Source organism: Petromyzon marinus, chromosome 31 (genome assembly GCF_048934315.1).
Source record: "Petromyzon marinus isolate PM22_M1 ecotype Great Lakes invasive population chromosome 31, UKy_Petmar_22M1.pri1.0, whole genome shotgun sequence".
Lineage (NCBI taxonomy): Eukaryota > Metazoa > Chordata > Hyperoartia > Petromyzontiformes > Petromyzontidae > Petromyzon > Petromyzon marinus.
The window spans coordinates 6,217,843-6,242,444 of NC_133697.1; the positions used below are offsets into that span (position 1 = coordinate 6,217,843).

At 50.0% G+C, this 24,602-nt stretch overlaps 1 protein-coding gene across 4 annotated transcripts in view; it reads left to right on the top strand.

Moving 5' to 3' along the window:
• The window catches only part of LOC116947720 (MAP/microtubule affinity-regulating kinase 3-like), a 53,840-nt gene extending 40,070 nt beyond the window's left edge, over nucleotides 1-13,770 (top strand). For 3 of the 4 annotated variants that reach the window (XM_032963756.2, XM_032963759.2, XM_032963758.2), the window contains 4 exons: nucleotides 121-402; nucleotides 5,045-5,071; nucleotides 5,747-5,791; nucleotides 6,474-13,770. In XM_032963756.2, coding sequence (XP_032819647.1) covers nucleotides 121-402; nucleotides 5,045-5,071; nucleotides 5,747-5,791; nucleotides 6,474-6,855 — 736 coding nt within the window. In that variant the 3' untranslated portion in view covers nucleotides 6,856-13,770. The remainder of the gene's footprint in view (nucleotides 1-120; nucleotides 403-5,044; nucleotides 5,072-5,746; nucleotides 5,792-6,473) is intronic. The other variant, XM_032963757.2, reaches the window with a different exon arrangement.
• The last annotated feature ends 10,832 nt before the right edge of the window (nucleotides 13,771-24,602 follow it).

The window sequence follows — 24,602 nt, forward strand, 5'->3', positions numbered from 1 at the left end:
TGTGTGGGTGCTGTTGTTTTGTTGTCTTCGCTGTCGTTATCGTTTTTGTTATTTTCACGTTTTCTTCCCCTCCCCCTCCCTAACCCACCCCCCACCCCATTCTTCCCGCGGCACCGGCAGGGCGGCACAGAGCGGACGTGCTTCGCCGTCATCGCACAGCGTGAGTGCTGGCGGCGCCGGCGACAACCGGAACTACTTTCCGCGCGGGATGGCCACGCGCAGCACCTTCCATGGCGGGCAGGTGCGCGACCGGCGCACCACCACCGGCAATGCCAACGCTGGCGGCGCCGCAGAGCCCGGCGATGGCACCGGCGGCCTCTCCCGTGCCACGCGTGACGGCGCCCGGGGAAGCAGTGCCTCCGGCAACATGTTCTCCCGTTTGACGGCGCGGCTCAGCCGCAGGTGAGTGCGTGCGTCTGTGCTTGTGTGTGTGTAGCCAACACAGTAGGGGGCACAGGTGGTGCATCAGCTAGTCATCTCAGTCATCTCAGTCAATCGACCCGTGGCACCTGGGTCTTGCCCGTGACCTCCTGCCAGCGGGCGTTCAACACTTGACGTGGCCTCAAGGTGCACATGGCCTGGCACAAGCGTCGTGGTGACGTCACCGCCACTTAGTGGCGAATGGCGATTGTTGTAGCCAACACCTTAAAGTGCACATAGCCTGGCACAAGCGCCGTGGTGAGGCCGCCGCCACTTAGTGACGAATGGTGGTTGTTGTCGTGGCCAACGCCAGGGATGATTATCTGTTCCAGTCCTGGGCCTCCCCTAGGCCGACTCAAATGAGTACCTGGTGTGGTGTGTTAAATAAACCTCGCCACTGGGCGGACAAAGGCAGCCGGGCATGGTGTTGTCCTCCCACCCCCTCGTGTACCATGCCGGTCCTTCATAGGTGCTCATTAACAGCACTTGCCCTGACAGTCTGTTAAGGCTATACATGGGGGCTCTTTGGCTTTGTTTGGCAGTCACAGTTGCTGGTGCCACAGTGGCGAGATGTTAACTACCTCGCCTGGTACGGAGGAGGTTGTGGGTTTGATCCTGACCCTGACGCCTGCATATATTTGGAGTCTGCATGTTCTCCCCATGGTCGTGTGGATTTTTCTCTGGGTCCAGTTTTTGAAAATAAACATGCGTTTAGAGCATTTGGCTGATATAAATTTCCACGTGATCATAAGTCACTTCGTTGAGCTATTATTTGTGACCAGCTTCTGAAAAATAGCTATACTGCGCAGTGGGCCTTACCTGGCAAAATATAAAAAAATGGGTTAGTTTTAGTTTGCTCGCTAACAACACAAGCATGCCCCAAAAGGCTGAAATTTCTGTGGGGAGCTTTTTTCTGTCCTTGTTTGTTTGCTTTTGTGCCTTTAATTGTATTGTGACAATGCAACAGTTGGGTCAGAGTAAGTTTTCCAAGTACAGTTGTTTCCTGCTTTTACAACCCTGTCGTAAATCTGACCCTATTTCCCCATAGACAGTAGAAACAGGCGAAACATCACTGGCTGATGTGTGTTTTCCTTTGTCAACCATATTTAACAGGGTGTAATCTGCTTTGTGTTCAGACCTTAAACACGGTAGGACCAACACCTCGGCCATGGCAGATCATTGTTATAATTCAGTAGGCTCACATGACATTGACTTTTCCAAGACAGAGGTTCTTTGTAAGCCATCTGGCTAACATGAGAGATTCGTTCATGAGGCTATCCACATATACAAGCACAGAGACAATTTCAACCGAGAAGATGGATTCTGGCTTAGCAATCATTGGAAAGATTTGATAAACCATTTCAGGTCTTAATTGATTGTTTACGCTTACAGTGGCTTTCAGATCAGCATACATTAATTTTTCATCTCCCCCCTCTTTTCAGAACATAGATGGACTAGTCCTTCTAAATAAACTGCCAAATCGCTGCGCGTGGCGCTGACGGTTTTTATAAATAAATAAAGACACCGTTTTAAAATAAATAAATTAATGCGAACCAACAAACCTGATGACGACCGTTTGTGTTATGGTCGAAACGTCGTGAGAATTTTTATTGTTTTATATATTTTTTATTATTTTATTACTTTATTGTTTCCCTTCAACGTGACTTTACCGAAAGAGCTAAGAATAAAGATGAAAACTCTTGTTCAATTACTACGTTGGTCTTCCATTGCTTCGCACCGTGAAGGTTTTGGTGATCTTTCAAAATCCCCTGCAGTGGTGACAAGCATCAGGGTGTTTACTCCAAAAAGCTCGAGGTTGACCGCTTGTGGCTCAGCGCTGAGCTGTTAGCGCTGAGATGGAACGTGGGTCTCGGCAGCCGCCTGCGTTTAAACCGGAGACTTTCATAAAGGCAACGTAGACTTTCGCAGAGATTTGTATATACGTGCAGACAATGTTGTGATTCAGCCAGGTCCCTAGCGTAGTGAGTCGACCAATGATTTTGCACGCAAAGAAAACCCATCACGGTAAATTGAATTGTGTTGCTTAATTTGGCTATACATATGAATGTATTGTTTGGCTGTCATGGACGGGCATTCATTTGAGTGGCAATGTGCTGCCCTCTACTGTACAGACTAGAGGTCACTTCAAGAGACGTCAGAGGTAGCTCTGCACTATGCACGTAGGCGAGTTACTGCTCTGCGAGAGTTCCGAATGGAGACCTTGTCTCACAATGGGATGCCAATAAAGCAATCGGGATAACATTGGAGGTGGGTAGGGGTGGGAACATTGTTTAAACATTATGTTAATGATGAGCAACTCCTCGTCAGGCTAGGCAAGTGCATGCATACTCTTTGGTTCTTTCGGTAAAGTCACGTGGGTAGAAATGAAATTAAATAAATCACGACGTTTCCATCACAACACAAGCGACCGTCATCACGCTTGTGTCGCGATCGAAACGTCGTGCTTTATTTTATTTTATTTCTACCTATGTGACTTTACCGAAAGAACCAAAGAGTATGGATTCCTGAAGTCACGAAAGCTTCAAGTGAAGTGCGTGCAGTTGAAATAAATGAGTAATACACACAGGAGGGCATATTCTGGGTGATTTGGTCATTGACGTATATTCACTTATATTGGCAATATAAATTGGCACCACCTAATTTTTGCCACCTTAGGTGCTCCCAACTTATGCTTTTGTCCAGTGACTCGTTGGGATGTGTGAAACGAGTTTTAGGTGTTTGGGTGGGCTGTGCTTGCCTGTTTATTTTAACAAACCTCGATGTCGATATTTCATCTGATGGGTCTAGGTTGCCCGTGCAATCGTCAAGGCATGTAACAATTAATTAATCGATCAAAATAGATCTTTATGCTTAGTTTACATGGTGCATGCATCAAATCTTGTGTGAGAATTAGTCTTGCAGTTAAGGCAAACGAATTTATGTGGTGTGATAATATTACATATTGCCTAATGGAGAGTGCAAAATTGTACAACGCAAGACATAACAAATAAAAAACCCACAAATGAGATAAATTTATTGTTGAATTGTCGCTTCGAGTTACGACACAATATTCCAGTTATAATAATGATGACGGTGATTCGCCCAGAAATGCCTCGCTGAGTCTCAAGACCTATTTCTCAGAAGGGCCCTGCGGTACATTGTGATGTTTGGCCAATTCCATGAATGACAGTGACTTTGTGTGTAAGGCAAGCCCCACCACTATGTGTATACAAGGGGTTGCACTGGGCACTGCCATCTCCTCACCACACCGTGTGTTTCCGATGACAGTTGAACTACAGTGGTGGTAGGGCGGGTGGGCAGTGTGGATTGCTACAAGCGTGCGGTGGGCTGCGAGCAGTTTTACTCCTTGGCATTTTTTAATGTTTGTGCGTTTTCACCAAAGGACTTTTTTATATCTGACGTGCGCACGTTGCTTCATCGACTTGACTACTTCCTGTTTCCACTGCTACTACCAGCACAGCATATGAGCAGAGTGGGATGGAAAAATTCTGCTTGCTTTGCGAATGGCCTTTACATGCTAAGGGGAAGCGGTGTTCCAAAAAGAGTAATGTACGTACCAATTTATATTTACAGACAGTGTTAGAAATTAATTGCCATTTCATATACCGGTTGAGGGGGTTAAAATTTAACTCGTTTATTTACCAGGTATAGCCCACCAAGCTATTAGATTTGTTTCAGAGGCGATCTGAGAATACATGATAGCTCATCAAAGTGGGTTATCATACGTGGGAATTTATAGTAGCAGCCAAACAATGTATATGCATTTTTCTAAATGTGGAGAGGAGAAAACTGGAGGACCTGGAGAAAAATCCATGCCTCCGCCATGGGGAGAGGTAGAGATCACATGAACTCCAAATATTCAGAAGGCATCAGTGTCGAACCCAGGACCTCCTTCGTACCAGGCGAGGGAGATGACATGGCAGCAGGTTCACTCGCCCCCTGATGTTCCGTCCCTCCGGGGTCGATAAACTGGAATAAAAATACAATCACGTGACCTGGCCCAGAAACAAACGTGGATCATTGCATTGGCTGTGACGAAAATCTTTGTTTTGCCTGAGTAACCGCTTTTGGTGGAGGGGGGGGGGGCGATTGTCGGAGTGCGGAAGTTGAACCTCCTTCTGGCTCAGGGCTGTAAATATTAAGGGGTGAGCACCGCCGCCGACACTCATTTGAGCAGGAAATCACTTTGATTTTTTTCTTGTTGACTTTGGTCAAGGGTTGAATAGTGTGTAACCGCTGCTAGCCGTGCCCCAGTTTTTTCTGCCGCTCGATTTAAATGTGTGGTATTTAGGAGACCACGCGGTTGGAAGGCATGACACAGACATTTTCAATCATTCATTCATCCGTGCTATAAGTGCACATGCATCTCTTAATCACCCATTCCGCCCGCCGCCTCGCCCACCACGCTACTTGACAGCACCCGAAGAGGCCCGCTTGGCCCCGTTGACTCAATCAAGTGACATCAACATTTGTTATGCTGTGTATACCTGAACCACATGCTCATTTGCCCAAGTTTAAAAGTAATTAAAGTCAAACGTTTATCGTTTACATGCCATCTCACATTTTTCTTCCTTTTTCTTTTTATTTATTTACTTGGCTGTAGAAATCTGTCTATCCGATTTACCAGAAGGTAGGCCGAATGCACCATTTTTCATGTCGGTCTCTCTATAACCCCAACGCATCCGTTTCCAGCTCGCCACACTAACCCTAATCTCTCCTGCGCTGCGCGTGGCTCGTTGTTGTGATTGGTTGCACGGTGTGCCCCCACGGTGTGCCCATGCGGTGTTGCCCCCGCGATATGTACCCCCGTGGTGTGTACCCTCGCGGTGTGCCGTGCTTTTTCTGCATGGGGACAAAGCGCACGGTGGCCGAGCCTCGCTTTGTTGGGCATTTTGCTCCTCCCCGTGTCACAACGACGCCTGTATTATCTCCTCCACCCCCCCCCCTCCCCCCACGCCAATGCGATGGTCCTTCCCGTCGTCCTGTCTTCTCCTACGAGAGCCCTCGTCCATTTTCCGTCTGTGCGCGAAAATGGGGCCCGGTTTTGTTTGGCGCAGCACGAGGCCGAGCATCGCTAACGCTAACGGTGTGGTTAACGGTGCGGTTAACGGTGCGGTTAACGGTGCGGTATCCTCTGTGGCCTTGTTTCAACCCCCGGGGAAAGGGCCCGTAGCTGCACTGTCTTGTCTACTCTGCTGCCACGTTGTCTTGGTGTCTGGCTCTCTCCGTGTGACCTCTGTGAATGGCATCTTCGTCCGCCACGCCGTGTCTGATCTGCTGCTCCGTGTCTCTTGTGTCCCTGGAGGGCTGTCAACGAGGTGGAGAAGAACGGCAGGCTTGAGGGACCCAGGTGAGTTGGCATTGCAATCCCCCAGCTGACGTTCTTGTCCTGTACTGCCCTGCTCCCTGCTGCGCAAATAACGGTGACCGGGGTGGCTCAGGTCAGAGCGGTGAGCCGACGCCGCTGAGATCCTGGAGTTGTGAATCCACGTCACTGCCGCCTCTGATTAAAAGCTGAGCTTGCAAGTGTAGCGATAGTTGATGGGTCACAGCCCACCCTCCAATGATCACGCAGAAAATAAAGTCACGTTGAATGCGGTTTCGCACTTAATTGGGCTAAATTCCAGCTCTTAGAATGAAAACGATCAGTTTGGCTGTCATCCAACAAACATTGATCTGCTTGCAGCAGGGGAGGGTGGTAAAGTGCTGACCCCTACTCTGTTAGCCAGGCATCACTTGAAGAGTTTTTCAGAGGTATCTCCTTAACTAACAGCTTCTGTGGACAGTTCTCCGTGGCAAAGTTGTTGCACTGCCCTGTGGAGTTCCAACTGGATTATTGGTCCCATGACTTGGCACCAACTCGAATAAAATTGTGGAAAAAGACAAATTTTTTGAAAAAGTCACCGACTTCCAGACTAATATGACCCATGTTACCCCCCTGCCTGTGGCCCACTCTCCTACTCCCCCTACTCCCCCCACCTTCCCCGCTCCTCCTCCCACCTTCCCCGCTCCGCCTTCTCCCGCACGGCCAGTGGTGGCGGTAGCCGGACGCCGTTTGCTGAGCCGCGGGAGGAGATCCCGCGCGATCCCAAGCCCCGCGCGCTGCGCTTCACATGGAGCATGAAGACGACGAGCTCGATGGACGCGCGCGAGATGATGCGCGAGATCCGCAAGGTGCTGGACGCCAACCGGTGCGACTGTGAGGTGCGCGAGCCCTTCCTGCTCTACTGCATGCACGGCGACGATCACGGAAGTGGCGGCGGTGGCGTCGGCAGTGACCTCGTCTGCTGGGAGATGGAGGTGTGCAAGCTCCCGCGCCTCTCGCTCAACGGCGTGCGCTTCAAGCGCATCTCGGGCAGCTCCATCGCTTTCAAGAACATCGCTTCCAAGATCTCCAATGAGCTCAAGCTCTAGCCGACGGCCCCGGGAGATGATGCGAGTGCCCCCCCCCCCCCCCGCCTCCCCCACCCCACCGCCCCCCCACCTCTCGTTGTCTTCCCCGTCTCCCCATCACAACCTTCTTATCTCCCCCCCCACCCCCAAATGCTCTGCCCAGCCCTCCGCCGTCAACAGCCCTCGCCGTCCCTTCTCTCGTGAAATTTTCTCTCCGTGGTTGATAATGTCACTCGAGCCTTGGACTCGGATGTTGGCGTTTGGTGCACTCCAGATATTATTTTGTTTTAGTCCTTCAGGGTACTGTGTAGCTGCGTCTTCAGCCCGCCGGACCCCACCACCACCTCTGCTACCTGGATTCCGGGGGCTTATTTCACGTCCGTGGAAGTGAGCTTAAATTTTGTGGTGATGCTTGAAGTGCTGGAGCGGGTATGTGTACAGGAGCTGCGCGTGTGTGCGCCCCACATCTCGTGGTGGTGATGATAGTGATGGTGGTGGTGATGATATACATTTCTGCTTTGTCATTTGCTCACCCTCCCGAAGTGACGTCGTCTTCACGTGTGCGGCAGCCCTGTCCCCCCCCCGTTGCCTGCGCGCGGGAAGCTTTGCATGAAACGGTGACTCTTGTGGCTGTTGGTCAAAAAAATGCGTTCCCCCACTCCTGTCACACCGCCCGGGTTGCTCCCCCCCCCCCGCCCCCCCCCCCCCCCCAACAGACCCACCGAGCTAAGCGTTTGACCATCTCCCTTTTTGCCGTTGCACAGCGTCGCCCTTCTGCCAAAATGCGTTGCTCTCGGCCGGGCTTGGTTTATCTTCACATACGGTGTGGCGGGCGTCCCAGCGGGCGGGTGTCGTAGCCACACTGTGGGCAGCTCTCAAAGGGGGGGGAGGGGGTTGTTATTTTACGTTTTGGGTTTTTTAGTATTCGTTTGTTTCACGCAACGAAAGGGGGCACATCGATGTTGGGCTTGAGCTGCTGACGTGACCACAGATCATCACGGTGGAGGTGGAGCGAAAACACGGGACGGAGTGCAGAGGCTCGGTTTTTGCTAAATACATAGCTTAGGAGCAGAGAAAATTGAATATTTTGGGTACATTTTGTAATGGAAATAGGCCTGAATTGTTTACTGCTCTGAGCCTTGCTCTCTCTCTCTCTCACTTGTAATTGTATAGCTTGCTACAAATCCAAGTGAATGTTGATTTTATACGCTGTAAGAATGAACTTTGGAGGTAAAAAAAATTATAAAAAATATTTTGTAAGGGGGATAATTAATTTATGGCTGTGTAGCATACAGAATATAACTTTTTGTTGTCTGGTTATTTTTTTCTTTGTTTCACGTTGGGGCTGCCTTAGTCTGTTGGGGTTTTTCTTTATATATTTCAACACTATCTGGTGTGTAGCACCGCGCACAGTTGATTCGAGTAATGTATATTATTTAGGCCAGTTTATGTTTGGAAGCTTTCTTTTTAATGAACACTGGCGAATAATTGTGCTTGATTAATGCTATGATCGTACGTATTTAGGTGTCATTTGGTTGGCATATCTATTTTCTCGGTAGCAAACGTGCTCCACAGACTGCACAGTTTGGTTTTGTTTTATTTCCTTAATGTTCATCGCAAACCGACGTTGATATACTGTAAATAAAGATGTGTGATGTAATGAATTGGGTGAACGTGATATAAACGGTACTGTCCTCTTCACCTCTCGTGTTTGATTCCAACCGACAATTAAAATAAAAGTATTTCAGATATATACCGTGATATTTTAACAAGAGACTTGGAAATGTACGCGCTCAGTGTCGTCGTCGTTGAGAGTGAAGGGGGCCCCCCCCCCGACCCCTCTGGGGTCACACCGGCCCCAGCGCGTGGCAACTCGAAACACGCCCCGACGATAACTCCAGCATTAATCCCGTTTCGCCGTCAGATCTTGTGTTTTTTGTGCGTGTTCCTTTCCTCCCAATCGTGCGCAGCATAAATATTGACTCGCGACGCGTGTTCTTTCCAGGCGGCGAGCGCTTGCGGCGCGTGACCCGGCCGCTCGGTTAATTTGTCAGCGCGACCGGTTTGACCGTGTTTTTTTTTTGTTCATCTCATCGTAGGGGGCTGCGCTTTTCGTGGGACGGGGGTTTTCCTTTTTCCGACGTCAGACCCTTGTCGACCGACGCGGGTTTGTGGTGTGGGTTGCATGGAAAAAACTTTGTCTTAAATCGGAGCGACGGTGCACCCCCCCCCGCCCCCATCCCACCCCCACCGTGACGGAGGTCAGGAGTCACGCCGCTGCGGTTGTGTGGCGACGAAAAAGGCATTTTGGGGATTGGGGGAAGCCCTTTTTTATCAGCGTCCTACATCGTGTGGCATCGACGTTAACGGCTTGACCACCCCCTCCTGCTCGCTTAATGAATGACTGCGTTGGCAGCGGGGTGTGCAGACAGGTGCGGAATGCAACTCGACACTTTCAGCGTTAGTGCTGCGCTCGTAGCAAAGGTGAAAAGGCAGAACAAAAATAAAATGTAGAAAGGCGTTGGTGGAGGTGTGAACGCCATGGTCAGCTTTGGCCGCGCCGACTTGACTGGGCAAGTTAAAATGGGGCTGATGTTTTGGTGAATAGCTACTCTTAAAAAAGGGCCATTGCTTGAAATGTTAGTCTACTTTTCTTTTCTTGTTCAACTTTTCCCTTCTACAGTTATTGATCGTAATGTTATTTTTCCCCAATCCCATGGCAACCGCTTCCTTTGTCCATGCAGATTTGATTCTTAAGCACACTTCTCAACCGACGGTGAGCGGTGCATTTGAGCCCTGTTGTTGACCGTGTGTTATCGGTTGTCTCTGGTTTGTGATAAACCCTCGTGTAATATTACAGGACACACTGTGCGACGGGCATATTCAATACCCACTTTGACGGCCGCTCCCGTCCGTAGCAGGGTTGGGGGGAACCCGTGACTTCATTTTATACGACTCAAAGATATCAGAATTTGCATCTTGGTCGTGAGTTCATTTCGGAACTGCGACGCGACACCGCAACACTGTTGGTGATCGCAGAGTGGGTCGCGGGCCTCGCGTTGGTGCGTTTCGGTGAAGGTGGGGCCTCGCTATTTTTTCACGTTGCCACTGGGGTAAAACGCGAGCGTATGTTAACGCACGTTGTTTGCGTGTGTTTGCCTGCCAAAGGGAATTTTGAAGTCCTGTTCGGCACCGTCGATATGGAAACGGTTTCCCTCCCACCCCCACTCTCTAAAAGATTTGGTTGCAGTGCGGCAGGCCCTGTGGCAATGCCATCGCTGGAACGGCAGACGTCAATGTGGTTATTAACTCTATTCCGCGTTACTGCATGTTGAAAGCTCCTACATCTGGCATTTCTAGGATATGTTCTAAATCAGTAAGTACACTTTTAACTTAACACCACTGGCTGAAAATGTCGATGCCCATTGTATTATTCCTCTTGTTTCCGCATGATCGTTGTCTTTCAGATACTTGGAATCACTTGCCACAATCATCGTGGCCAACATTACAAAACGTAGCCAAGGAAAGTCTGTATTATGCTGTAAAATACCAAAGTTCGTTGAGTTTTTTGGCAGACTTTGCGGTCAGTCCAGCGGTCGGAAGCAGTGTATTAAATGTCAAGGTTGTGACCTTTCACATTTTCATAATGAACATTTACTTATTCTTTCAAATGGGAATTATAACCGTTGCTACCTTTGTTACCCAAGTGCCCTTCGCAAAAAGTGTGGATCTCTCTTTCCTTCCCCTGGTGGCTCTTGCCAAAAGTTAGGTGGAATTCTCGTGCCGTTATTCGACGAAGAAATCATTTTTAATTCGAAATAAATATTTTTTATCTTGAAAATTAATTGTTGAAGTCCATACGTTGCAATCAAAATGGTTCCTTTCTACCACCGGCTTCCACTAAAATACGTCCGGAAAAGTTTTCATGCGAGAAAATGTTATTTTAAGGGATATGTGACCTTTGCATCAAAAAATCTTTACTGGAATTCGACATTTTCTTTTCACTTACGATGTCTTTTTTTTGCAACTGGTCACATAGTCGTGGTTATTCGCACTCACATTTTGTTTCGGAAACCTCACTGCTGATGAGACCCCAAAGGTCTTAAAGCAGTACCGAGTGCTCGATTAAACAAACGCTGCTAGATAATGTTGGTCTGGAAAGCCGTTGGCTGAGTTCTGTCCATATCTGTTCATATCTGCTACCCACAATGCCCCCTCACCACAATGCAGATTGAGTTGGCATGAAAACGCGAACAATTCGACTGACAAACGGTTTCGAGTCCCGTAGCCAGTCCGTAATTGTAGAAATCGATTAACTTCAAGAGTGAATGCGCATTGAAACTTATCGGATTGCGTATCAGGTAGGTAGCCAGCCACGGAACTCGAGTTGCCCCCAAAATGTCGCAAAATTCCGTCTCGTACCGTATTCACGCCACGGCAAGTTTTGCGAGCTTAACGCCCATTTCCATTGCGCTTCTGCGTCCGGGCGGGCACCGCTCACCTGCGTATATACGCACACGCGCCTGCAGTGGAAACAGCTTATGACAATCCGACTATTTCTAGGCGGCCCGTGTTTGTACAGAAAGCTCGCCACAAAGTCTGCCACGTGGTCTTGTAGCTACCCCCTCGACCCCCCCACCCCACCGCTGCCCGCCGGGTACGCGTGCGTCGTGGTTGTCGTTTACTTGTTCGGGATACCCGCGCACACCGAGTTGGAACGCTTAAACCGTGAGAGCAGCGAGATGAGATTTGTCGTTTTTTTTTTACGAAAAGGGAAAATCTATCCACGAGCGAGATAAATCCCAGTGCGTCAAGTGCCTGCAAAAACGTTTGCTGAGGATCGGCTGGGCTCACTCGGTGTGGGTGCTGTGCCTAATTATGGGACTCTCCCCCCCCCCCCCCCCCCTGGAGCCAGTGGCCTGAAAATTGCTTATCGGTACCACCGGGGGGAGGGGGGTGCGGCGAATGCTACCAATGATTGTTGTTGACGCGTGTTATCGCTGGTTCAGATATACATATGGATAGCGAGGTGGGTCGTGATAGCGTCTTATGAGTAAATGTCACAAAAGGATACCACAGCGTGCTCAGCAGAGAGTATCGCATAGACGTCACCAGCGAGAGGCAGAAACTCCCATCTTGCCTTTTGCATGCATGTCATGTGACCACTACATTGCGTCTGCAGTTCCATGCAGGGGCATGCGCGTGAGCAGCGGTGGGGGGGGGGGGGTGCGCGTTGGGGTGTTCGATTCGCGTCCAGGCGGCAACGCTTGTGGGGGGGTTTCCTCATCGCTTTCAGAAAGTTTCCGGTTTTTGAGCATATCGTTTTAAGAACGGAAGAAACGAACGCGATTATGAACCGTCCGAAATGTGAGAACAAATGGGAAGTGTGTCTATGAAATGGAAGGTATAATATGCTGATGGTGGACACTGCCCCATCCATGGTGGACAGTACTGTACTGGCAGCATTTGCCACCCTAGGTGGTACCGAACAACCCCCCCCTTTGGTGGCTCGTGGCCCCTTCTACATTTGTCCGTGGAATACTTTCTCCTACCCAGCACGTGTTCCCAGCAGCAGCAGAAGCGTCATCCTGTGTTGTCTCATCGCGGGCCCCATTCCCTGCTGTCTTTTGTCTTCGCTGTCTGCTGCTGTTGTACACCGCCGCCTGTCCCGTCTTGCCTGTCCTCGACCCTGGATCATGAATGCTGCTTTTTCCCCATTTGCCTTAAGCGAAGCACCTACTTCCCACACACACACACAGGGGCACTTTTTTTGGCGGTCGTCGATTTTGTAAGAATATCGTAACGGCGCGCGAACTGGGTTGGCACAGGGAGATTTTTTGTTGTTATTCTGACCGGAGAGCTTCGTTTGTCTTGGCGGAAATCGTTGAAAAGCATTCTCGCAACGGCCCCGATTGCTGCTTGGGTTGGTGCAGAAAGGCATAAAAACAGGTGAACATTGTTTTGCAAGAATAATGGTACTAATACAGTTATGCAATTATATTTAGGAAATAATAAAGTTGAACCATAGTGATTACAGATATTTAACAAATGTACGTAAAGTTCTCAGAATCCCCCGTAGACAGACGATGTTGTTGCCGACAGATCGACATGACTGAACTCCGAAACTTCTCCCAAAACTTAATCTTCGATTCGCGTGCCATTTCTTATAATAACCACGATGATCTAACAATCGCTCCGTTTATATGGAGTTTGCTTAAATGCCTCTGCAATCCAAAGCACCTTATGTCACGTTTCATCTCAACCATTCGATGGGTACCCGCCCCACCCCCCCCGATACCAGCTGTCCATGTGCGGCACAAAGAGACGGAGCACCAGCCGGCAAGCGGGTACTCGTCACACCTCCACAATTAGATTTCCAAAACACAAAAGTTTTTAAAGTTTAAATGTCCCTTTGCCAGCCTGTGAATCGCGCCCACGTGATTTTTACACATTCACTCGTCGGCGCACAAAACGACCTCGCGGGTTTCCGCCAGGACTGCCGATGGCAACTCGCAGCCGAACGCCCAGGATGGGTGATGCAAAGTTTCCTCTCCGGGCTGTGGTTGGTTGGTTGTGGTTGTTGACGAGTACGGCCCGGTCCGTCTGCCTGTCGTGTCTGTTGCGTGCGTCTTGTCTGCGCGCAGGACAGCGGTTGGCGTTTTGTGCGCGATGTTGAGGTCTGCGTGTTGGTTGGTGACTGCGTAAAAGGGTCTGGCTTCGGTTCGAGGGTTCAATCCGCCAGTTTTTGTATGACTTGGTGCTTTTATAAAGGACTTTGTTAAACCTGTGGTTCGTACGTTGCTCTGTGCTTTTTACTGAACACACTGTTTCCGTGTTTTTCATCTTTTCCTTTGTTTTGTTTATCCCACCCCATGTTTTTTGGGATGGGAGTTTCAGGTTTTGTGAATTAAAAACGGTATCCAACGCTGACCCAAACCCGGCTTGCGATGTCGTGAGTTTCTGTAGCGCGAGTGTTTAGAAACGAGAACAACAACAACAACTGATAGCGCGAGTGGCATGGCACGATGGTGGGGTTCATCATGGCCGGGTCACTGCGCTGAGCTACCAGCCCGCTGATTGAGAGCCCAGGGTTCGAATACAGGCTGTACTGGTGAGGATTAGAAACACAAAAACCACGTAAATGAGGTGGTCCGATTAGGTTCGGAGGGGTGGGGGGGGGGCTGTTCACAATATCTAGACCACAAAAACTTAAGCTATCACCCCACTAATGAGGTCGTGGGTTTTGAATCCGGGTTGGAGTTACCTGCGATTAAACTGTATCATATGTAAGCAGTTGATTGTCAGCCCGGTAACCACTGATTGAGCAAAAATCAACACGTAACTTGGCGGCGTTACTTTAATTCTGCATGTTTCCAGCTGTGTAAAGGTTCATGCTGGTGTACTCGGTTGCCATGCAAATGAACGCCTCTTTAACAGAGGGGTGCTCGAGAATGTTCCACACCACCTCGTGCAGGTACGAAGAGGCTCACGAGGGAGATGACATTGTCAACGTGCAGTCCTGTTCTACCGTTCACGCGTGGTCGCGACGCGGATTGTATATAACGCGACTGAGTGACCAGAACGAAGTTGCGTGAGTAGGACTAAGCGGTCGTACGGCTGCCTCGGCGTAGCATCAGGCAGCAAGGCGGGTTGCTGCTGGATGCTTCGAGATGCTACCCACACGCCTCAGTCTTTGTTCAGCCTGCGTAAGCATCTCGCGAGTTAGCGCGTGGCCTGTGTTTTTTTTACCCTATACAACTATAGCGCGATTTTTCCATAACGCGGTGTGCTTCAGCAACGCAACCTAGCGCGTTTATAGGAGAACAAAACGTACGGCATGAATAAGTTGTACTTATTCAATGGAACAAAGTTCCCGTTTCATTTATAACGCATCGAACGGCTATGACCGAGGAGCATCAACCATCACGCGAGCTCCGCTGCATCCTCGCAGAGGCTTTTGGCCGGACAACGAACAAAGAAGGCGAACCGCATTGCGCGCTTTCAGGGGCGCCTCTGCGGCCGTCTGGAATGCTCTTCCGATATTAGGAAGCCACTCGAGCCATGATGCACCTTGAAATAGTCTAGATTGAAAACTCATTTAGTTTGAACAGCTTGTCGTGTGTTAGTTTGTTTTCCTTCCACCGCACCTCCGATTAGCACGGTTGGCTACGCACGGTGCGAAATAAGTTCAACATGCATACAAATTACAAATCACCCGGAATGTGCTCATTCCCCTCTTTTTTGATATCGGAAACAGGGTAATGCTTGAATGGGAGACTCAGCCGTGCATGGCCGGTATGGTCGGCATTTGACGGCCGCATAGGGCGGTGAACCAAAATCTCATTGTCCTCCTATGCTCAGGGCCAACAACACTCGGGCCTTAACCGGCATGGCCCTACGGCCAAATAACCCCCACGTGCCGCACAGCGTTGGGGAGGCCCTCATCCAGCAGTGGATATGACAAAAAAGGGGAGCTGCACGTGGACATGAGCAGCCACGGTAAAGGAGTGATTTTTTTTTCTCTGATTTATTTCGGAGGAAGTTTGTGACAGGGAGGTCATAGGGAAATGGGATGACAGTGGTGAAATTGACGGTTCGTTTCGTCGAGAATATTTGTCAGAAAAGGGGAAGACGCCTTTTGAACTTAGATATGACTTGTAAAATAAATAATGTACCTAAGCTCTGTATAAATGGGCGCTTCAGCAGCAACTCCTTAAACCGGTTTCGACTGGTATGGCAAGCAGAGACTGGATATGCTCGTTAAATAGTTAATAAACTGGACCGCGCTATCGATCAACACAGTTCGTCACGGAGGCGCCAAAGGGTCCCCCCCCCCCCATCGGCACTGGCTCGGCTCTGATGTGCCAGTGGAGAACGGATCATTTGAGCACACACTTTGGTGAAGAAACATCGTCAGCGCTCTGAAGCCTTTCGGGGAGGGTCATGTTACAAGTGGGGTGTTTGGCAAATCGGTTGGATGTTTTAAAAGAGCACGTAAGGACATCCCTCGATGTTAGGAACAGATATGTTCATGAAACGCACTTCAAAACGAAATCCCGTATCGTCATCACGATCCGTGGGCGTGGGCAGATAGCCCGTAGATGTCCACTGCACATTTTGACATTTGTGTCCACTCTCTTCTGTGTCGTGCCAATTTTCTCAAGTCGAGCCGCATCTTAATGGCACCAATCATGATTTCGTGAAGCCATTCTCTTCTCTTACAGTGAGGAAAAAAGTATTTGATCTCCTGCTGATTTTGTACGTTTGCCCACTGACAAAGAAATTATCAGTCTATATTTTTAATGGTAGGTTTATTTGAACAGTGAGAGACAGAATAACAACAACAAAATCCAGAAAAACGCATGTCAAAATGTTATAAATTTATTTGCATATTAATGAGGGAAATAAGTATTTGAACCCCTCTCAATCAGAAATATTTCTCGCTCCCAGGTGTCTTTTATACAGGTAACGAGCTGAGATTAGGAGCACACTCTTAAAGGGAGTACTCCTAATCTCAGCTTGTTACCTGTATAAAAGACACCTGTCCACAGAAGCAATCAATCAATCAGATTCCAAACTCTTCACCATGGCCAAGACCAAAGAGCTCTCCAAGGATATCAGGGACAAGATTGTAGACCTACACAAGGCTGGAATGGGCTACAAGACCATTGCCAAGCAGCTTGGTGAGAAGGTGACAACAGTTGGTGCGATTATTCGCAAATGGAAGAAGCACAAAATAACTGTCAATCCCCCTTGGCTTGGGGCTCCATGCAAGATCTCACCTCGTGGAGTGGGAATGATCATGAGAACGGTGAGGAATCAGCCCAGAACTACACGGGAGGATCTTGTCAATGATCTCAAGGCAGCTGGGACCATAGTCACCAAGAAAACAATTGGTAACACTACGCCGTGAAGGACTGAAATCCTGGAGCGCCCGCAAGGTCCCCCTGCTCAAGAAAGCACATACATGCCCGTCTGAAGTTTGCCAATAAACATCTGAATGATTCAGAGGACAACTGGGTGAAAGTGTTGTGGTCAGATGAGGCCAAAATGGAGCTCTTTGGCATCAATTCAACTCGCCGTGTTTGGAGGAGGAGGAATGCTGCCTATGACTCCAAGAACACCATCCCCAACGTCAAACATGGAGGTGGAAACATTATTCTTTGGGGGTGTTTTTCTGCTAAGGGGACAGGACAACTTCATCACATCAAAGGGACGATGGACGGGGCCATGTACCGTCAAATCTTGGGTGAGAACCTCCTTCCCTCAGCCAGGGCATTGAAAATGGGTCGTGGATGGGTATTCCAGCATGACAATGACCCAAAACACACGGCCAAGGCAACAAAGGAGTGGCTCAAGAAGAAGCACATTAAGGTCCTGGAGTGGCCTAGCCAGTCTCCAGACCTTAATCCCATAGAAAATCTGTGGAGGGAGCTGAAGGTTCGAATTGCCAAACGTCAGCCTCGAAACCTTAATGACTTGTAGAAGATCTACAAAGAGGAGTGGGACAAAATCCCTCCTGAGATGTTTGCAAATCTGGTGGCCAACTACAAGAAACGTCTGACCTCTGTGATTGCCAACAAGGGTTTTGCCACCAAGTACTAAGTCATGTTTTGCAGAGGGGTCAGATACTTATTTCCCTCATTAAAATGCAAATCAATTCATAACATTTTTGACATGCGTTTTTCTGGATTTTGTTGTTATTCTCTCTCACTGTACAAATAAACATACCATTAAAATTATAGACTGATCATTTCTTTGTCAGTGGGCAAACGTACAAAATCAGCAGGGGATCAAATATTTTTTTCCCTCACTGTAGGCCTTCCCCTCTCTCCGGTTCCTTCCATTTTTTCCCAACGTATTCCCTCGATAATCGGAAAATAAAGTTCCTTTCACTGTCTCTTCTCAAGCACAAGTCTGTACACGATTTGCCGTATACGGAGGGACGAACAGTGGTTTTACTTCGTGCGGGAGGTTGAAACCAGAGACCCAGACAAAGCGCACCGCGCACACGAGGGAATAAACACTCAAAAATGTGCACGACACAAGCCTCACGCATCCACTTGCTGGACTGCCATATCCGAGCACCACCTCGTAGCGTTAACGCTCCACTTGCTGTCCCGCCGAGACAGTCCTGGACATCTGCGTGAGAAAAAAAAGAGCTTCATAGCTCATCGGATTCCTCCTGCAGTCCACACTCTCCACAGTAGCTCAGCCTCGCCTGTACACGACACTCGCTGTCTCTCACTGACGGCGCTGGCTCAGATACCCAACTACTATAATCCGTAGCGAAATATCCAGCGGAGACGTTCAGCGACGACGGCGATGAGATGAGTCCACTCCCAGAACCGGCAGCCTCGAGCTCCCCGCTCTCGGTTCCTTTCATGCTCCCAGCGCGCCCTGGCTCCGCCCTGACCACGCCCTGGCTCCGCCCTGACCGCGCCTCCCTTCTCGAACCTGCTAGCAGGTTCCGGGGACCCTCCAGATGGGGTCCTCCGTGACCCTCGCCATCGTTCCTCCTCTGCCAACACGCAGCCGTGCTCACCCTCAGCGGCGCGTGCGCTGTCTGTCCACCGCAGTTGCCGCTGCTGTCCATCAGCCGGCGCTATTACACTAGGGGGGCGTCCGTAAATGACGTCACGCACCTAGGGGGGTGGGGGGGGGGTCAGACATTTGTGACGATGTGTGACGAGGGGAGGGGGCGAGTTTGAGAAATGTGACGTCACATCAAAATGCGCAACTTTAAATAAATATAGACAACACGTTCTACTTAATTAAATAGACTTTGGAGTGCAGCGCCACATTAAATACGCACTATAATGACAATAGGTTAAAGCGATTTGAAGCATGTTTTTTTTTTATTTGGGGGGGGCGCAGAGCTTTGTGACGTCATATTTGAGAGGGGGGGGGTTGACTTTTGTGACGCCGTGTGACGAGGGGGGGGGGTGGTCAAAAATCGTCCAAAATCGCGTGACGTCATTTATGGACGGCCCCATACATGTGTACCGCTGTCGAGGCGGTAGAGCAAATTCGGACTCCACCTGTTCCACCTGGATCGGAGATGGAGCAGGGCTCGGCATGCGGACTCGCTTGAGGGCTGCTTCGTGACGTTGCTTCATCAAGGACCACCGTCGCTCAGCCACTACCACCACCACCGCAGTGCATCGCGCCTCTTGAAATGTTGAGTTCATTCACCGAATTCGAAATGGCCGTTTCCGTGAGTTTGGTGTGCCTGTGGTAGAGTGTTACCCTTATGGCACGCGCGGATGCTCCAGTTTTCCTCCCACGCGTGTGTAAGCAATCGCTTTTCATTGACTGATAACGCCTCAATATACGTCTAGCACCGCAGAGCTTGGGCAATTGCTGGTATCGCCGGCTCCTAACCACCGCGTGGCTGCGGCTGCTGCGGCTGCTGCGGCTGCTACATTCCTCCTGGCGCCTCTGGGTCGTCCTCACCCTCTCGAGCGCGCCTGAGTACCCTGCACGCGTGCACGTGGCGTGCGCGCCCTGAGTACCTGCACGCGTGCACGTGGCGTGCGCGCCCTGAGTACCCTGCACGCGTGCACGTGGCGTGCGCGCCCTGAGTACCCTGCACGCGTGCACGTGGCGTGCGCGCCCTGAGTACCCTGCACGCGTGCACGTGGCGTGCGCGAGTGCAAAGCCACGGGGAAAAAGTTGCCGAACGAAAACGGCAAAATGCCCCCTGCACGCATTCCTCTAGCTCAAACGTTGAGATGGGAGGGAGTGTGAGGCGCGTGGCTGTGGGGACTGCGCCCTGGGGGTTAGAGAGGGGGGGGGGTCTGATGGGGTTGCACCATCGAGCTTCGGGGGGGGGGGGGCGGGGGGGTTCCTGGTGGCCAGTGACGTCCCCGGAGCTCGGCTCGGTTGAAAGGATTTGAGTAAACAGAGTCCCGGATAGACGGATCTGCAATGTGTGATCAGCGCGCGCGCGTGTGTGTTGTGTGTGTTGTGAATGTGTATGTTCAACGCGCGCGTGTGTGTGTTGTGTGTGTGTGTTGTGTGTACGTGTTGAGCGTACGTGTTGAGTGTGTGTGTTGTGAATGTGTATGTTCAACGCGCGCGTGTGTGTTGTGTGTGTGTTGTGTGTGTGTGTTGTGTGTACGTGTTGAGTGTGAGTTTAGTGTGTGTCTGTGTGATCAGTGTGTGTTGAGTGTCTAAGTTTAGTGTTTGTCTGTGTGATCAGTGTGTGTTGAGTGTCTAAGTTTAGTGTGTGTCTGTGTGATCAAGGTGTGTTGAGTGTCTAAGTTTAGTGTGTGTCTGTGTGATCAAGGTGTGTTGAGTGTCTAAGTTTAGTGTGTGTCTGTGTGATCAGTGTGTGCGTGTCTAAGTTTAGTGTGTGTCTCTGTGATCAGGGTGTGTTGAGTGTCTAAGTTTAGTGTGTGTCTGTGTGATCAGTGTGTGTTGAGTGTCTAAGTTTAGTGTGTGTCTGTGTGATAAGTGTGTGCTGAGTGTCTAAGTTTAGTGTGTGTCTGTGTGATAAGTGTGTGTTGAGTGTCTAAGTTTAGTGTGTGTCTGTGTGATAAGTGTGTGCTGAGTGTCTAAGTTTAGTGTGTGTCTGTGTGATAAGTGTGTGTTGAGTGTCTAAGTTTAGTGTGTGTCTGTGTGATCAGTGTGTGCTGAGTGTCTAAGTTTAGTGTGTGTCTGTGTAATCAGAGTGTGTTGAGTGTCTAAGTTTAGTGTGTGTCTGTGTGATCAGTGTGTGTTGAGTGTCTAAGTTTAGTGTTTGTCTGTGTGATCAGTGTGTGTTGAGTGTCTAAGTTTAGTGTGTGTCTGTGTGATCAAGGTGTGTTGAGTGCCTAAGTTTAGTGTGTGTCTGTGTGATCAGGGTGTGTTGAGTGTCTAAGTTTAGTGTGTGTCTATGTGATCAGGGTGTGTTGAGTGTCTAAGTTTAGTGTGTGTCTGTGTGATCAGGGTGTGTTGAGTGTCTAAGTTTAGTGTGTGTCTGTGTGATCAGGGTGTGTTGAGTGTCTAAGTTTAGTGTGTGTCTGTGTGATCAGGGTGTGTTGAGTGTCTAAGTTTAGTGTGTGTCTATGTGATCAGGGTGTGTTGAGTGTCTAAGTTTAGTGTGTGTCTGTGTGATCAAGGTGTGTTGAGTGTCTAAGTTTAGTGTGTGTCTGTGTGATCAGGGTGTGTTGAGTGTCTAAGTTTAGTGTGTGTCTGTGTGATCAGGGTGTGTTGAGTGTCTAAGTTTAGTGTGTGTCTGTGTGATCAGTGTGTGTTGAGTGTCTAAGTTTAGTGTGTGTCTGTGATCAGGGTGTGTTGAATGTCTAAGTTTAGTGTGTGTCTGTGTGATCAGTGTGTGTTGAGTGTCTAAGTTTAGTGTGTGTCTGTGTGATCAGGGTGTGTTGAGTGTCTAAGTTTAGTGTGTGTCTGTGTGATCAGGGTGTGAGTGTCTAAGTTTAGTGTGTGTCTGTGTGATCAGGGTGTGTTGAGTGTCTAAGTTTAGTGTGTGTCTGTGTGATCAGGGTGTGTTGAATGTCTAAGTTTAGTGTGTGTCTATGTGATCAGTGTGTGTTGAGTGTCTAAGTTTAGTGTGTGTCTGTGTGATCAGGGTGTGTTGAGTGTCTAAGTTTAGTGTGTGTCTGTGTGATCAGTGTGTGTTGAGTGTCTAAGTTTAGTGTGTGTCTGTGTGATCAGTGTGTGTTGAGTGTCTAAGTTTAGTGTGTGTCTGTGTGATCAGGGTGTGTTGAGTGTCTAAGTTTAGTGTGTGTCTCTGTGATCAGGGTGTGTTGAGTGTCTAAGTTTAGTGTGTGTCTGTGTGATCAGGGTGTGTTGAGTGTCTAAGCTTAGTGTGTGTCTGTGTGATCAGTGTGTGTTGAGTGTCCGGCAAAACAACCCCCTACCTCCTCGCGGTGCCGCACGGGCAACTCTGTCGTGGACAATGCTGTGGGGAGAGGGCCAATTCCGAATGGGCCCCTCCCCTCATGGCGTCTGTGACCACCACAGTGGCTAAACGGGGGCTCTGGACGGGTGCGAGGGGCTGGTAACCCCTCCACCTTCAAAAAATTACCACGGAACCACGACTTAAATATGTAACTAATAAGCGTGTGCCGGAGGCCCCGGGGGGACAGGCGTCCATGACGTCTCCTCGCCAAACCCCAATTGGCGGAGCCAGGAGATTGAATCTCTACCCTTGGTGCTCCTCCAGAAACAACGAAAAGACACTTCGTGTGGCCACGTGGAATGTTCGAACGCTCTCTGGGGAGGAGAGGCTGCCACTCCTCTGTCGGGAGCTGAACCGGTACCGCCTGGATCTCTGTGGCATTCAGGAGGTCCGGTGGACCGGTTCTGGCTCCTGCCACCATGAGGGGTGGACAGTCCTCTACTCGGGGCAGCAGACTGCCACACAACAGGGTTTGGTTCTTCTTTTGAACAAAAGAATGAAGGGTGCGTGGGAGCGTGGCGGTGAGGTGTGGGAAGCTGTAAGCCCCAGGCTACTTTGGACTCGCCTTCCCATCAACCGGAGGTGAGGAGTGGTGGTCGTGGTTACTTATGCGCCCACCGAAGACGAACATCCGTAGAGGGATGCAGGCAAAGCCGATGAGTCAGATGCCTTCTATGACCTCCTGTCACAGGTGCTGGCTAAAGTGGCCCCTCGGGATAGAGTCATCTTTTTGGGTGACTTCAATGCCCGAGTTGGTCATGATGCTGGCACCTGGTCTGGCGTGATTGGAGGGCATGGGCCAGATCAGCTCAATAACAACGGTAGGAGACTGCTAGATTTTTTGTGTAGCCCATGGACTTGTAATTACCAACACGCTGTTCCAGCATCGGCGCATCCATACAACATCATGGATGCATGCCGGGTCCAAGCAAGAACATCTGCTGGACTACATAGTGACGGACCAGCGGATGCGAGCCCATGTCCTTGACACCAGGACCTACCGTGGAGCTGATCTGCCCTCTGACCATCGACTAGTCATCTGTAAGATGCAACTGCCATTTTTCCACTCCGGTGGTGGGTGTACACCCAGGACCCCATTCCAACCTAAAGTGGCCTGGTCTCAGTTAGTTGATGAAAGTTGCAAGCGAGCATTTCATCATCGCTTGCGGCTGGGGTTGGCATCGTCCCCCACTCCTCCTGATGTCGAGGGTAAATGGGCGAGGTTTAAGACTGTGACTCATGCAGCTGCAATGGCTGCTTTGGGTACGCGGTCCAGACCTCCCCAGAGATCCTGGCTGACAGAGGAGGTGTTCAGGATGGTTGAGAAAAAGCGACAGGCCCACTGTCATCGGCTACAGAATCCCACGTCAGAGAATGACGAGGCTTACCGCAGCCTTCGCTCGGAGGTTCGGAGAGCCGTGAGGCGCTGCAAGGATGGGTGGTGGTCGCGGGTTGCTGAGGAGATGGAGTCTGCCTCAGTGGCCCTTGATCACAAATCTCTATTTAACTCCATCAAAAAAGTAACCTGCAGCGCCACACCTATTACCATCATTAGGGGAAAAAACGGTGATCCAATCTCCGACCCCCAGGAACAGGTTTGCAGATTTGCTGAGCATTTCTGTGAGGTCCTGGGGGAGGAGAAATCCCTCAGCCAGGAAAACATCGTGGCACAAAGTGGGGATGACCCTGCTGAGGCTGCAGTGCCTCAAATATTGGAAGAAGTCACCCCCTGTGAGTGGCTGGCTGAGGTGCCATCTGTTGAGGAAGTACTGAAGGCGATCCGGAGTCTGAGACCAGGAAAGGCACCGGGTAGAGACGATCTCCCAAGCGAAATGCTGAGGGAGGGTGGCGTTTGTGCACAGACTGCCCTATATGACATCATAACAACAATCTGGACCACTGGACGGGTTCCGTAGGATTGGAAGGATGTCCTGGTGGTCCCCCTCTTTAAGAAGGGGGACCGCACAGACTGTAACAACTACAGGGGCAAATCACTCATCAGTGTGCCGGGAAAGGTCCTGGCAAGGATTATTCAACATCGCCTTGCCAGGCACGCTGAGGAGAAGCTTGCGGAGCCCCAATGCGGTTTCAGGAAAGGGCGGTCCTGCACAGATGCCATATTTTCTGTCCGTCTGCTACAACAGAGGTGTAGGGAATTCCAACAAGACCTACATCTCTGCTTTATTGACCTGGTCAAGGCCTATGATACCATCAGTAGGCCTGGGCACTGGGTTGTTATTCGTGCTTTTGGAGTCCCTGACCCTCTGCTCATGATCCTTAAAGACCTTCATTATGGTGAGCGGGCCCGGGTAAAACTACATGGCCGGGAGTCAGAGCCATTCCCTGTACACCTTGGGGTGCGACAGGGATTTCCTCTGGCTCCCACATTATTTAACATCTATTTTGACCACGTAGTTCGTGAAGCCTTCATTAGCTGTACCGGGGGAATCTCCATTTGATACAGATATAATGGGAGACTGATCGATGCCCGGGTGCGGTCAAGGGATGGCTCCCTATTGCTCAACCACGTTATGTATGCCGATGATTTGGTAATAGCTGCTCATTCAGAGGAACAGTTGGAGACGCTGCTGCTGAGACTGGAGTGTGCCACTAAGAGATGGGGCCTTACCATCAGCCCCACCAAAACTAAGCACCTGCCTGGGTATTTTGTACCATCGGACACTGCACCCCCACAACTCCCATTCGGTGATGGGGCAGTTGTGGAGTGAGTGGAGAGTTTCGCATACCTGGGCAGTGTGCTTATGACCGGCTCCAGTTTAACAGCAGAGGTCTCACTCCGAATCAGTCGAGCGGCAATATCTTTTCATCGGTTGCGTAACACTGTATGGAAGCTACCTGGTCT